Source organism: Anser anser (genome assembly GCF_964211835.1).
Source record: "Anser anser genome assembly, chromosome: 18".
Classification (NCBI taxonomy): domain Eukaryota; kingdom Metazoa; phylum Chordata; class Aves; order Anseriformes; family Anatidae; genus Anser; species Anser anser.
Genome location: NC_139739.1, coordinates 5,458,524 through 5,473,903, shown reverse-complemented (window position 1 = coordinate 5,473,903; position 15,380 = coordinate 5,458,524). Strand labels below are relative to the sequence as shown.

At 36.4% G+C, this 15,380-nt stretch overlaps 1 protein-coding gene across 13 annotated transcripts in view; it reads left to right on the top strand.

Annotated features, from left to right (window-relative positions):
- TMEM132D (transmembrane protein 132D) overlaps window positions 1-15,380 on the top strand; it is a 288,591-nt gene that overhangs the window by 138,568 nt on the left and 134,643 nt on the right. For all 13 annotated transcript variants that reach the window (XM_083803690.1, XM_083803691.1, XM_083803698.1 and 10 more), the window contains one exon: window positions 2,734-2,880. In XM_083803690.1, coding sequence (XP_083659816.1) covers window positions 2,734-2,880 — 147 coding nt within the window. The remainder of the gene's footprint in view (window positions 1-2,733; window positions 2,881-15,380) is intronic.

Sequence of the window (15,380 nt, the reverse complement as noted above, 5' to 3'; positions counted from 1 at the left end):
ATTCTGCTGCTAGTTTACATCATCTCTCTGGCATTTAAAGGAATCCAGACAGAATGTAAGAGGATTGTATGATTTATTGTGTCTGTTTGTATACTAATTTCAGTCTGTTTTATAATGATTTTTAAATGATAAACAAGAAAATTCATCAGTTTTCAGTGTGTAGCTGAACTTAGCAGCACTGAGACTCTGCACATCTTTCTCAATTACAGTAAAGTTATTGCATATATGACATCAGGGCAAGGTAGGGTATGCTAACCTCTAAGGCTGCTTTTTTCTTGATTTCCTACCATTTTTGCTAATAAAATATGTTAAAAGCATACCTGTTGTGTAGTCAGTATAACCTCTTGTGTGTTTTTAAGTGGTAATTGTAACCTAGTAATTGCTCCTAACATACAGTCATGGATTTATTTATTTATTTATTTTATTATGTAAGTCTGTTTGGATTTCCTGGACACATCACTCTTTTCTGCCCACCAATCTTGTCCACGAAAATTCAAGTGCTTAAAATCTTTGCCCAGGACTTCCAGAATTCTCCCTGCAGGATCAGTTTTCCTACGAGTGTCCCAAGCAGGCTTCATGCCATGTAGAAATCCTAGGTATGCTCATGTGCAGACCATGGGGACAGCATATTGATTATTCATCAAATGTGCTGTCTGCTGCATTCATGGTCAACACCTACACAACAAACCCAAAGGGCCAAACTGTCAGCACGAGCTCAAGGCACATGTGCCTTTGTGAAATGAGACCAGTCAATGGCTCTCATCACTGCAGTTGTGACTGTGAGTGATACAGTTATTGCCTTGTGTCAGAGCAAAGACATCGGGACAGTTGCCCTTTCAAATACATATGCTCAGCTCAGCGGCCCAAATCCCACACTAGAATCTCCTCATCAGCCATAATCAGCTAACGGAGACAATGACCACACTGAAGAGCAAGAAGTTTGAGTTTCTTAATCACAGCCAGCCTAACTTGGAAGGATTTGAGCCACCCTCATTTTCCTGTGAAGTGGGAACCATTTTTCTCTCATGAATCTTAGTTCACACCCAGCAGTTTTCCTTTCTAGAGGTGGAACAGAAAGGTGGGACCAGATACTGGTCTCTAGGACCGGACAGAGCCCCATGCTGATATAAGTTTCATGCAGATTGTCTGGCCTTTTCCCATCTCCCTCTCTGTAAGATGCCAGGAATGCAGTTTAATTTCTACTCTGCTTTGACCACTAGTTTCTCATCCTGAGGGACGTTCATGGTCTAGGAACAGTAACTGCACCTGCTTAAAATACATTTTGTAAAATTAGCATAGAAACAGCCTGAGCACGAATTGGCAGGCCTTCACATAGTAATTCTTCCAGGTGTGCTAAGGAAATTACAGCCACTGCTGTTGAATTAGTGGTAAAAGAAATGAGATATAACCCTTTTTGTCCAAGACAGTTGAAGGAATACTTCGGCTTTTTATCTTGAAAACGTCTGTGGATGTTGTCCTTCAAAGATTTCACAGGTAATCTCATGTGGAGGCAGAGATGATAGTGCTTGTTTTACTGATATTAGCATCTCTGCATGGCAGCAGCTGTTTATACAAAACTCACATACCTTTTTGTTGTCCTCCCTCCCCCTGAACTGAGAACTTGCCACAACACTGAATGGATTTTGTGTATGAGACTTTAAGCAAATATAATTAAACTGTCATTTCCTGACAGCTCATATATGAAGCTCTTTGACCACAGTGGACTTTTTGTTTTTGTAAACACATTTGCAAACCAAAAGTTAACAACACCAGAAACTCCTAATTCAGAAAATTGGCTGACATTATACAGTCCTGGAATAATTCGGTAGTGCCTTAAGATATTTAGTTAAAGAAAAGGAGAAAAAGAATTAGGGATTGTAACATCGGCTAGGAGGAAATAAAACAGATATTTCAAAATATGGTTATAGTTCTTCTTCTGCACTGATTATTCAAAACCAGAAGTATTGAGCTAATGCATGAGACTCAGAAAAATACTTTTCAGTAGGAGCCAGTCAAATCTTCAAGACTGTAACATTTTGTCATGCATGGAAATAGACTTCCAAAGAAACCACTCACTTTGGAAAAATAAAAATATTTATAAGTGTTTTTAGGATCAGAGCTGATAGAACAGTTAAACCCAACAGTACTGAAAGAAAATGAAGAAATTTTGTGGAATCGGAAAGACGATGAATTTTGAAGCAAAGATATGAAACGTCATCTTTGAGTCATCTAGAGTGCTGCTGGGGGAAAGCGTGGAGTAGATTTTGCTTGTAACCTGGGACCTGGTTCTCAGTTCCTCACTCTATATCCTCACTGGTATTAACTCTAGCAACAACCCGATTTCATTTTTAGACAGAAGTGGTATGTTCCTCTCCAATAAACTAACTTCTAGTCAAAAGAAAGCATTAACACGCTCAGTGGTGCCTATAGACTGGATGGTGGAAGAGTAGAGTGAGGGGTGAGCTCCAGAATACATCCACCCCGTAATTTAGACATGGCTAAAGCAGGAATTACCATTAGTTCAGTAAGATATTTTTTTTTCTGTGTATCATTTCTTTTTAAATATGGAACTCTTAATTAATTTTGTCTTCTCTATTCCTTATAATCCTGTTGAACTCTAATGAGAAATAGCATTTTCTGTGGGACAGTAATGAGAAGATGATGAAGAAAGAAGTAACAGATTGAGCTGACATTTTGTATCTAAAAGATGAAATATCCCGTTGTGCCTCCTAGGGCGAAGGTGAAGAAAGGTGTGAACATCTTCAGCGTAAGAGCCAGCAGCCCATACTTGTGGGATATCAGAGAGAGTGTGGATTATACGGGGAAATATGCACCAGCTGTTATTGTTTGCCAGAGGAAATCTGCTGCCTCTGAAAACAGGTAGGTCATTTCCAGTAGTCTGTCTTTTAATAACTGATGGTTGTTTTTCCTTTTCAAAGCATTTTTGCCGTGATTGTAAATTTTATTATAGTGTGTGATGAAAATGCTTTTGGAAAAACTGCGGCTGTCTTTGTTTTGTAGTACATTGCAAATTCTACTACATGCACTTTGAACAAAAATGTTACTCAATCTTAATACTCAAAGGAAGTTAAAGCTAGCAGGAAATATTGTTTTCATATACTATTTGGAAAAATATGTTTCATATTTTAGCATTTGGTTGTGACTAGTTTAATCTCTTCAAATTATTTGCTGCCAGACATTGTACCATGGGTAATTATAGGGCTGTTTGGGATTTTTATTATTATTATTTTTTTGGCCGAAATTTCCAGGGGAAACTAAAACATATTCATAGCATAAACCCCACATTTTTGTTCATGAGATTTATATGAATTTTTAATCTGCAGAAGAGAATAGGTTTTCCATTTTACATTCCCATTGTGCAACCACTTAGATAGGATGTTGACCTCTTTCAAACAGCCATCATCTGGCAGGTGGATGTTCCTCTTCTAATCACAACTGAATGCTTTATTGAATAATTTTTATATCAGTTTCTCCTTCTTGTCCATTGCTTCTGGAAATGTATGTCAAATGCATATTTATAAAGATCTGACAAACTACAAGCGTATTGTGTTTGGTATTGCTGTTAGAGAACTTGCCATACAACATGGGAATTCCGATTTTGCTGTGATTTACTTCTGAAATCTTACAAAATCTTACAGGTATAGGGATTTATTATGGACTTTTGAAATTTTCAATAAATACCTACCAAGTCTAATAACTAGGAAGCCTCATGTCTTTGGAATCTGGGTATATGAAAAAAGAGAGGAAGGAAAAGAATTCCCTTCATAATCATAATATAAATCCCTTTCTCCTTACTAAAACTCAGTTTCTACACAATTTCTCTGATATGATATTGTTACTTATATCATCTGTTGTCTTGTACCTGATTAAATTTTGTTTGTCAAAAAAGCAATGTGTATATATATGCCAGGGTCACAGCTCCCTGTTGTCTAGCAAAACCTGTCAGATTCTTTAAAACCCCAGTTCAAAGCTATTCAAAGACAATGTGAATATTTTCATTGACTGAAATGGATATTGGATCAGAATCAAAGTTTATTTCAAAGGTGCATTTTCCATCACACTTTATCTTGTTGGCTCCATAGAGTGCACTCGCCTGATTTCTCCTATTCATCAGGAAAATATAATGCAACATCATAGTTGATTGAAGCTTGGCATCTTATTTCTCTTTAGTACTCATCATTCAGTAGCAAACCTTCAAAATGACCCCTTCTTCACAAACAGTATTATGTCAGCTTTCTCGTGGTGGTAGTGTTTGCTGTGTGCTTTCACATGCTGAATATAAGCATGGCTTCACGTTTATTAAAAGAAATGTGATCTAGTATACATTTTAGATTTTATTGGGAAGAAAATCAAGAGAAGACAAGATCACAGACATATGTATAACAGGTACAACTTTTGTTTTGACTTATTCCATGTGAGTTCTCCAGTTGAGATTTTGTGATTTTTTAAAACTTTTGAAAACTTCTTCCTCATTGTTTATAAACACATGTAAAATATTTCAATTCAGTATGTTGTTTTCCTCATTAAAATTAGTCATGCTTTGCTATTCATTTTAAGAAGGAAGATCAAGCATTATATGGGGAAAGAGAATGTGCTCAATACTTCATGGGAAACAATTTTTCTTTATCTTGACATGTTTGATGTCACTAGATTTACACAATGGATAACAGTTAAATATTGATCTCTTTTATCAAATTGTTTACCTCTGTAGTTCCTTTATAAATTCTACAAACTCTATTTGCATATTGGTTAATTACTCTTAAAACTCAGAGATCTGATCGCATGAATGCAAAGGTGGCAATGTTAATTAACTAGAGATTCAATGCTTTTGTGTTTCTGATAGTTTTACATGGATCAGGAAATAGTGTTAATAAAGCTAACTTACTGTGACAGGTGTAATTTCATAGATTAAGGAGGCACTTGTGCAAGTGACAAACTTAACCAGGATGCCTGAGCATTTCTTTATCTAAGTTTGAAATATATCATTCATTTTATTTGGAGAGGTTTTGGCAGCGAAAGCTTATCATAACAGGATTAACATATAAATATTATCACAGCCAGCAGGGTGTTTTAGTATGAATATTAACAGCAAATATTATGAGTCTGTAGGAGAATAACTAATTAAGCCCATCTGTCAAATATGATTTGGAGTTCTCACTGCCTTGCTTGCTATGGGCTTGTGACAATGTTCCAGATTAACGGTGAAGCAATTATAAACTTCTCTCCAATTCTTCTGATTTCATTCTAAGGTGATAATAATTTTGTAACACTAAATCCTGACCCATGAGATTATTAGATGATCTTAATCTCTTCTGTTCTTTGAGAACTCTCTTCCATCCCTCTATTTCCATGTAGACAACCAGAAAAAAACAAATAGAAAATCATGTGATGTGGATTAACCAGTGGCTCAGAAATGCGACTTGGGAAAAAAAATTAAATGATCGAATCAGGGAGATATGAGTCAATATGTCATCCTTTACTTTTTTCTTTTTGATGTTGGCTGATGTTAATTTTCCTTGATACCTCATATAATGGGGTGAGTAGAATGAAAAGATAAGATTAAGACAGTACTGCATTTTAAGAATGTTTTCCTGGATTAGTGCAGTTTCTCAGTGTTTCTGAAGTTGGGCATCTCTGCTGTGCTAGTGAGGATTGATGAGAAAAAGAATCACTAAAAGAGGAAGATCAGGGTTCCCACGTATTCTTCTGTGTTTCCTGTTTGACTGGAAGCAAGCTGGGGGGGTGCGGGGTGGGTAGGTGTGGATTGGAAAATTATTGAGGTGACTAAAGATGTAGTTTTACTGGATATTTCAATGTGCCTAAACCAAAATTTTAATAACTTCAGAAAAAAGTGTCTAAGAGATTTTCAGGGACCTCAGTTCCTTACCTGTAAAACATGATCAATAGCACTTTCCTATATCCATAGCTGTGGAGACGTTAAGCAAGATGCTCTTGATATGATATGATGATTAGTATCATATCTAGATATGTTATTAATGGATATCATGATAATCTTAGCATGTTTTATTAATGTGTAGATTTTGGAGTACAAATGTTTGTTATTCCATTGAGAATACATTATCGTTCTCTATGCTTGTGGACAAATGAGACCATTCATCCAAGTTAGTACAAAACAGGCAAAACTTGGCCGTCACCAGGTAGAACCTTAATGTCTGGATATGACTTTTTACTGTCTTATCTCCAATTGTAGTTGAACTGTATCACAGATAAGCTTTGCTTACCAATTTTCTTTCCCCATGCTCATTGTTGGAAATGTTACAAAGATAGCATTTCTTCTGAAACTTTCTTGTTTGTGCTCTTGGGTTACAGCTCTGTAGCATTAAACCATTTATTGGCTTTTACTGCCTGAAATCAGATCCTGGTCCTGCTATGGGGGGGGGGAGCGGGGCTCCCTATTTTGATTGTGAACTACAGGGTGACCGATTCAATCTGTAATAATATTGACACAGTAGGAAACAACAATACTATTTTCTGGGCTATATCCCTCATTTGTTCTCGTGTCATAAGATTTTATCATGTTATGGTATGTTAGTGCTTAATTTTTTTTAACACTTCTATCATAAAAGCAATTAACTTGATATTAGATAAAACAGTGACAGGAAAACATACAGCATCATTCCCTTTGATTTTCCTGGACAATACTTTTTTTTTTTTTTTTAAATGATGTTTATACCATTTACCTTAGTGCCCTATATTTCTCATTTTCAAATCTATTATGAGATCTCATATTATGTAATTTAACATCTAGTTTTTGTGTTGTAACAGCAGTGAGCTATTGCCTCATTCTCTTACTTGTTGCATCATGTTTGACAGACTCTCGAGCATGCTGTAATTCTAAAATGCTTCTGAATGCTTCTGTTTGTTGCAACAAAAGCAACAAATGTGACATATATAACAGCCTGATAGCCTTAATAATTATATTGTGTGTTTTGCTTGTGCTCATAAAAATGCTTCATACACATAGTTGTATGTTTGTGAGCACCATTAATATTTTTTACCTTGTTATTCGCGTGTTCACACAACTTTATCGACTAGAGATATAGTATTTTGTGGAGAGAAAAATGTCTACTCTGGAGTTACAGAAACAATACATGCTGAAGCAAAACTAAGTTGGTGTATTTTGCCCCATTGTGGTGTGAATCACATAAACTCATAATGAGAAACTCATTGTTCATCATGATGAAACTGGAGGAAGAAAAGGACTGTAGAAATCAAACGCTTTCAGATGGGATATATACAACTATGGTATTGAAAAAGCACGACACAGAGTGGGACACTTCAAAATACAAAGCGATGTGAGAATTCTTGCTTATAATTGGGAGCAGAAAAAAATCTCTTTTTTTTTTTGTTTGTTTATTATTATTATTGTAGGGGAGCAAATGATATCATATATGTTTCAAAGTTACTTTCCAAGTAATGATTTTGCTCTAAAAACTGGCTATTCACTCAACATCAACAAAGTCAGGCAGATATAATACATTAATTTGATTCTGAAATAATGGAGTTTAACTCCATTTATACTTCCCAGTCATCTAGCATCTAGATAATGATTAGCTATAAAGGCATTTGTCGTGCGTAGCTTTGGAGTTTCATACTGTTTCGTATTTCTAAGAATTTGTGTGTTGTGATGATGTGAAAGCACTAAATATCTTAGAAGTCATATTTATATTTCACATATTTGAAAGCAATTAGTCAAAAAACTTCTATTCCTCGTTTCTCATTTTAAAACTTAAATGTGTGCTCTGAGAGAGAACTCTTTGAGATGTTGAGGCAAAATAGATTTGTGTGAACCAAGCCTCAATGCATCTGTCTTTTACATGCTGACCCACTTCTTCATTTTTAAAAGGAAAGCTGTTTTATTTATTTATCAAGAAATGCGGATTCTCTCTTGAAATCATCCTACTCAATGCAGATTAAAAAGGTTATCAAGTTATCATCTTGAAGCAAATCAAAAGAAATGAGAGAAAATATTAATCAACAGCTATTAGATAAAGACATTACTAGGGGATTTTTTCACCTATTTCTTTGAAAGAGACTCATTCATTTAAAAACAAAAAGGTTGCGAGAAAGCAGTTCAAAAGCATGTAGATAGTCTCTTGTCATCTTAGAGGTGGACTCTGTTTCTATACCTCTGACATTTAGATGAAGAATGAAGAATGAAAAGATGAAGACAGCAACTCAGCTGTCATTGTGAAGAAGATGATTACCTTTAATTTCAGCTGAATTTTAGGGTTCTCCTTAGAAAAGAAGTTAATTCCTGTGTTCCTTTGTTTGTGAGCGTAATTTTATTGGAAATGGGAAAAAGTGACAATTACCATTGAATTGCCTACGTTGTCTCTTGAAGTAGTTTGAAAACATAAAATTCCCTCATTCAGGTATTATCCTTCTGAAATATTAATGTACAGTTATATACCATTTAACATCCCTGAACTGGTTACAACTGTTGATATACAGAGCTACATCATTGCTATATGCATATCATCGTAAGGAAAGTGATAGAGGTGAAGTACCCATGAAATCTAACTTGACATGACTTAACAGTTCACAGCTACTGTCTGAAGAGTCAGGAAAGTAGACTCTGCAGTGTCTGTACCTTTTTATACCTCTATGGATCTCTCCATCATATACAACATTTTTTGTGATGAATGGGAGTAAGTCAGACATCTCCTCTTTAGAAGGGTACTTGATTAGCAGAGAGATATTATAAGGGCTTTTATTCTACTTTGTGGTGAAGTGCAAAGAATAAAACTATGCCGAAATGTTTTAGGGCACAGGCGGGATTTACTACAGTACAGCTGTTTGCTGCTTTATATTTGCATATGTATATATGCTTTTATATTTTCAGTGTGGTGTGAAGAATAGCTGTTAAATAGTTCTTCATGTTTCCAGAATATGTTGATATGTTGACTATTTTCTCATGATCTACCCCTCCTGCCTGTGTTATGAATAACTGAAAAGGATAACCGAAACTTTAGTACATAGCCATCATGTCCTCAGTTTCTAGAGGCTGTATTAGGGTCAAAGGAGATCAGGGACAGACGGCCACCTTTTTCAGTGGCAGCCCAGACTTAGCAGATTTCGTAGGGCTCAAATTTGGAAGCAGAGAGTCGGGATCAGTGTCGCTGTTATGCTAGCTCACTACACATACTGGGGAGGGCTGGTGTTACAAACTGTCAGCAGTCATTGCGTGTGTGGGAATAATGATACAAATCATGAAAAAAATATAGTCAACTGATCAAAGACATCATGTTAATTTGAGAAGGCTTTGCACTAGCTCCAATTTGTATTAGAATCTATGGTCATTTTCTAGCACATTACTATATTTGGCTCTTCTTTTGTGATAATCTATCCCAGATGGAAAATAAGTCCAGTGAATAATTACAGAGACTTGAAGACTGGCCTCTTAATGGTCTAACTGGTCACAGGCCAGTGGCCATTCACTGACTGTCCACCATACTCAGTATAAATACCTCATCCAACTCTCCTGTCCACTCTATGCTGTCCAGTTATTTGTATCCAGAAACCCTGGGAAGAAATTCTAAATCTTCTACACTGTCACAGGAGAAGAAAACCCATGAAAGTGATGCTCAGTTTGAGTTGGACTAGCTCTCCCAACTCATATCAGCCGTGATCGCAGGGTAGAGCTCTGAACAGAAGGAATTTTGGCTGCAGGAAGAGTGCTTGTAAGGAGGGATGAATTTAATTTCCTGTCATAGCTCATCTGAAGGCAGGAGGGTTTATCCCCTTTGTATTTTTTTATTACATTTTATTACTGTATATATATAGAGAGAAAAGCAATAATGGAAAGGATCCAAATACTGCTGCATGTTCCATAGTTAACAAATGACACCAAAACTATACTTGCAATGAGTACTCAATATTCCCGTGTTCATGAGCTTATCTAGGAGTTTGAGAAAAGGTGTGATATCTTCATCACCAGTTACCAGTTTTGGTAGCTCGAAAGATGAAGGTTGGTTAAATGAACCTGGGAGGTCCTGGGAGAAACTCTGATGATCCCTATACCTATATAACTGAAGACTATATTATAATGCATACATGGGGAAAGCAGACTTATATTTGGGGGATTTTAAGAAGTTGTCAAGACACAAAGTTCTCTGTGATGCACTGGTAATTAGGCTGTTTTCTCTGATATGTAGTACCTTCCATAAAATGAGGTTCACTGGGACGGCGATCAGCATGACTTTGCTAAAATGCCAGGATTTGTCTACAGGAAGTCTTCTGAAGTTGCTGCAGTTGTTCAGATTAAATGAACTGTCTATAAAATCTGCAAACAAGTAATGTTAGGTGTTTAATGCTCTCTCATTAAGAGTTCTTGGCGTGCGGATATGAGAAGCAGATAGTTTGAGGGAAGTGAAGCCCAAGTAACTTGCTGACAGACGATATGGCTTGTTCACAGATACGTTTGTTCCTAGTCCCCTCTTCTCTCTCTTTCTGGTGCTTTATGGGTATTTCTGCCACCTCCCTTGTAGAGGAGATATCCTCCTTTCTGTACAGTGTTGGAGTACCTAAAAGACATTCCCAACAGTCTGAATAAACCTCATGCATATTTAGCATCTTTATTTTATGTTGTTGTTATCCAGTATGATAAATGTCATTTTAAACCCAAGGAGGAATGATTTCCCTTAAGAATCTTAGGGATTCATCATTATCATGCTTGCTCTGTGTTTTTGGTACTTATCACTGTAGTCCTTAAACCTTTAGCAGCCCCAGGGCTCAAAATATCAATTCCAATGGGACAGAAACAGTTTGCTACCTATTAGAAAAGAAACAGCAACTGAGTAATCTTCTGTGTATTAAAAAATCTAATATTAAATGCAAAAATACATCTTGTGAAAGTGTTTCTAATGGTGCCGTTGATTTTCTTTTCCTTGGAGGAAATCTTGTAAGAAGTAATACTAATTACTCAGAGAGTTGGAAAGTGGATGTCTTTTAAAGTATGAAAAGAGGCTGAAAATATGCCTGTTACTGCTGAGGCACAGGGATTCCCACTTTGGGGGATGAAAGAAAGTTAACATCCAGCAATGCACGGATCAGAAGCTTAACAGAGTTATGTAATACAACCCATCATCCACACAAATCATTAGGTTGGTCCTGAGAAAATTCCGATGGTGAGTACAAGGAAGAAGTTCACTGGGCATTTGATTTATTTTATGGCATCAATTCCATAGATTTACTGATTATGTGAACAAGCTAGAATTGCAATATCACAGATGTATGTGTGGTTTATATGAACCGATGATGCAGATATAACATCCTTTAATTACTTTGCCTTGGTCACCTCTCAGCCTTTAATCTGCCTTTATGGGGTAAGATAAGGCTGCTGCCCCAGTTTGATAGAGGCACAGAGAGGACATGGGCTAAATGTTAAAGACAGTTCTGACCATAATGAACAGCATCACCTACTAGGGTTTATGTGCAATGGGGTTTACATAGCTAGGTTTGGAGTGAGTTGCATTTAAGTCGAACCACTGAGTGGAGAGCTGCACTGAGCTAATCACTGAGAGGATGCAGAAGTCAGTGGTGCATTGTTTTGTGGCCCACTGTAACTGGATTAGCTTTAATACCTTGGCCAGGGTCACACACAACATGCGACAGAGCAGGAGTTAAATGGAGATCTTTTCTTCATGTGCCAGCTAGTCCCTTGGGAGTGAACATCCACCGAAGGTGGCTTTTCCTTTTAACTCATGAAAAGCTTTTCCTCTGAGGAGTTTATGTCGAGTTTTATGGAACTGCAGGTGTCTTATAGCTCTTTTGGAGGAGTTTCTGTCAACTTACATACAGATAGGAGATATCAGACTTCGTTGGGATAATAGGATGGCGTGTCTTTGTGGACATCATTGATTCCACTACACACACAAACACACATGTGTGTAAAATCACCAACAGGACAGAAAACTGAGGTGTAATATTCCATAGGTAGAGCTCTCTGTGTGATCACTGAATATTTTTGCTTACACGAAAGGAGTGTGTAATGTGATTCATTCCCCCGCCTGCATGGCAATCTGCAGCAACAAGCAGTACTTCCACCTCTACCGCCCCACTCCATCTTCTGAAAATGTTTTCAAGCCTAGAGTGTCATCTCGGGTGTGCATTTTTAATGTTCTACAAAGCTGTTTGAGTATTCTGTATGGGTTCAATTTGCATCTTTTTTTTTTGAGGGGGGGGTCTAAATTTTTCAATTTGAAATCCATCCTCTTTGTATAAGTTTATGAATCATGTTTTATGATATTTTCACACAAAATTGTGCATAGGAATGCATAGAAAAGGTGTTACATAAGAATTTAGACGTAACTACATTTTAGAGGGTGTAGGAGTGGGGAAGCAGGCTCTATCTTCTGTGTCAAATAAGGGATCCATGAAGACTGCCTTGTTGCATGATTCTTTGGAAATTACAGTAATCATTACAGCATAAGTTACCACTTGTTACTCAGAAACACTGAGAGCTTTTCCAGGCAAGAAGTATAAATAGGAATTCTTATTAGGTACATTTTAAAATTTGGGTAGCTGGTAGCACTGCTGCTTTGTCTTTGATTCAAGACCAGTGTGGGCTGGTCACGATGCAAGGTCACAGTCCACTAGAGAATGTAACCACATGATAAAGAGCCTGTCTGCTACTTAATTCCTGCATTCACGTTGACAATATGAAGAATACAAAGGGGATTAGTTAGCTGTGATGTCTTTATGGTTGACATTCACTGTCAGGGTGGTGATTGAGGGATTGCCTGAACTTATGTAAACATATTAATATTATTATTAGTTTCGGGGTTTACCTGAAGCTAATAATCAAATGTGCAATTAGCTGAATGGATGACTACTATCTCCATCCTTTGTGGATGCAAAAACATCCTGGTGTTTTGCAAGCACGTGTCTGCCTTTCCTCAGATTTGTCTTAACTATCTGTAGAATACCTTTGACATTGACAAGATAACTATTTTAAGTCTTTATTCATTGGAAGCTTTTCTAAATATTAGTGTTGTGAACCTCAACATGGGGACTGTGGCATATTATAACTACTCAATTTATTCTGTAGAGAGTGAGACAATATGACTTTCATCTTTGATTTCTTATATTGTCTTTCTAAATGAACTGTAAAATCAATACCAAAGAATGTTTTCAATATTTTTATAATTTCAATTTCAGCTATACCTTAATGCATCAGAGTCTCCATACATTTATTTATAGGATCTCTGGCAAGTACATATGTGCTCTTATTCCATATTAAAGATGAAGGCCATCATACCAATAGACCAAGAAATACACGTCTGCGTGCCACAGAGCGTGGAGGCCAGCTTGGCTACCCCAGTGCTGCACACTCATGTGGTCAGGGCTCAGTCACCAAGCCCTGCTCACTGAATGGGCAGCATCTGAGAAAACAGGACTGTACCATATCAAACATGGCTTGTCACTGTGGGCTCAAAAATTGTACAACACTGAGATGAACTTCTTCATTTTTAGTTTATTTGAATCTTATATTTAATCTGATGCTAGAAAGAAAATAATTAGCTTGAATAGTTTTCCATCCAATTAATCTATTCCTAAGTGGCAAATATTGTACCTGGAAACCAATTGATTATGAAATGTTTCCTCTGAGATGCATTTTCCTGTTAATTGTTGGGGCGATTATTTTTCTTACAGACACTTGCAGATCTTTCTGTCTAAAGTAGTTAAGGCAAGGAAAGCAAAAGGCACAGAAAAAAAACAAAGAAGACTATAATAAGATGTTAAGATAATAACAGATTTAAAAAATATAACATATGTACAACAATATATATGTATCATGCATTTGATAACATCTATATTAGGGAAACTCTCAAAAGTTTCAGAAGATATGACATCTTAGAATTAATCTCATATGAATATTCATTAAAAAACAGTTTTACTTATGAACACATGATATTTTTTCCATAGGGTTCTGGGCAGAGGAGAATTTGGCAGACAAACTCTCACAAGTCTCTATATGATGTGTTTTTCAAAATAATGTCTATTTTTTCCCCCCTTCTTGAGATGTATAGTTTGGAAATATATTGGCAGATTTTAAAAGGGAAAAGCAAATACAGTTTTGCAATTTGGATGCAACATCCAAAGTTTATCAAAATATCCAAAGAATTACTGCCTTGTCAGTTGAGTCCTCTCTGAAAAGCGTAGAGCCAGTATAATGTCCTTCTATTTTTAAAACATTTATTTCCAATTCTAAACATCTTCTAATACAAGAAAAACAATGCTGTTCTCCTAAACACTACTGCGCATGGCTATATGGTTACAAATTTAATTTGAATTTCCCCAAAATTTCAAAGCTAGTTGGACGCCTGACATAGAATTTTATGTCTGAATAACTTAATTTTTGGCAAGGTTGTTAGATGCTCAATGGACAACTGTACAATAAACCATTTTGAAATGTCTTAATTATTCAAAACCACCAGTAATACATTCCCATACTCTCACTGATATCTGTATTTTATGTTAGAGTTACACTTACACATTCAGGGCATGCATACTGTCTATATGCAATTCTTTTTTAATCCTTATAGATTGAATAAGGTTTGATTTTATGCACATTCAACACCAAGAACATGTGCTCTGTGACAGAGAGAGGGTGTGGGTGTATTCTACATTTGTTTTATGTATTTCAGTGAGATAAACCCCTGATTTAGTCCCTAAGAATCTCAAAGAGAATTACAATGTCTTGATGAAAAATTACTATTTATTCAAAAATCAAGATTTTGCTCTCATGAATGACATGAAAATAAATCTTGTTTGCAGTGACTCTAAGCAACAGATGATGAAGGTTGTAGCTATCTCTAGTGCATGCACAGTTTCAAAAACGTAGCCTCCTGATCAAGCCTTTGGGTCAGTGGGCATCAGCAATTGTTTTGTAGAAGCGGTGATTTTGCTCTTTACTTTAGGATTTCAGTTTTGGCACTCTCATTATGCTTACGTAACTCTCCTAGTAAAATATCTCCTATTCAGGGTTTTAAAGGATTAATCTTGTTTATGAAAAGAAGTGCTTCTGCTGCTGCTTGGATAAACCACAAATAAGGATTTTACTCCACAATTGTAATCACAACTTGTAAACTTACTGAGAGCAGTCCTAATGAACAGCTAATTATAATCCAGATGCTTCCTTCAGCAACATAGCAATTAAGGAAGAATTAAGATACATAAGAATGCACAGTCATCAGACAGGTGAAAACAGCTGTTAACACAGGAGAATTATTTACTGGCAAGCATAGTTCTGTGTATATAGGTGTGCTGGCCATCTGGGGTGAAAGATGACACTGATCCGCCTTTCACTTGAGAGACTGAGTATTAATTTTTCT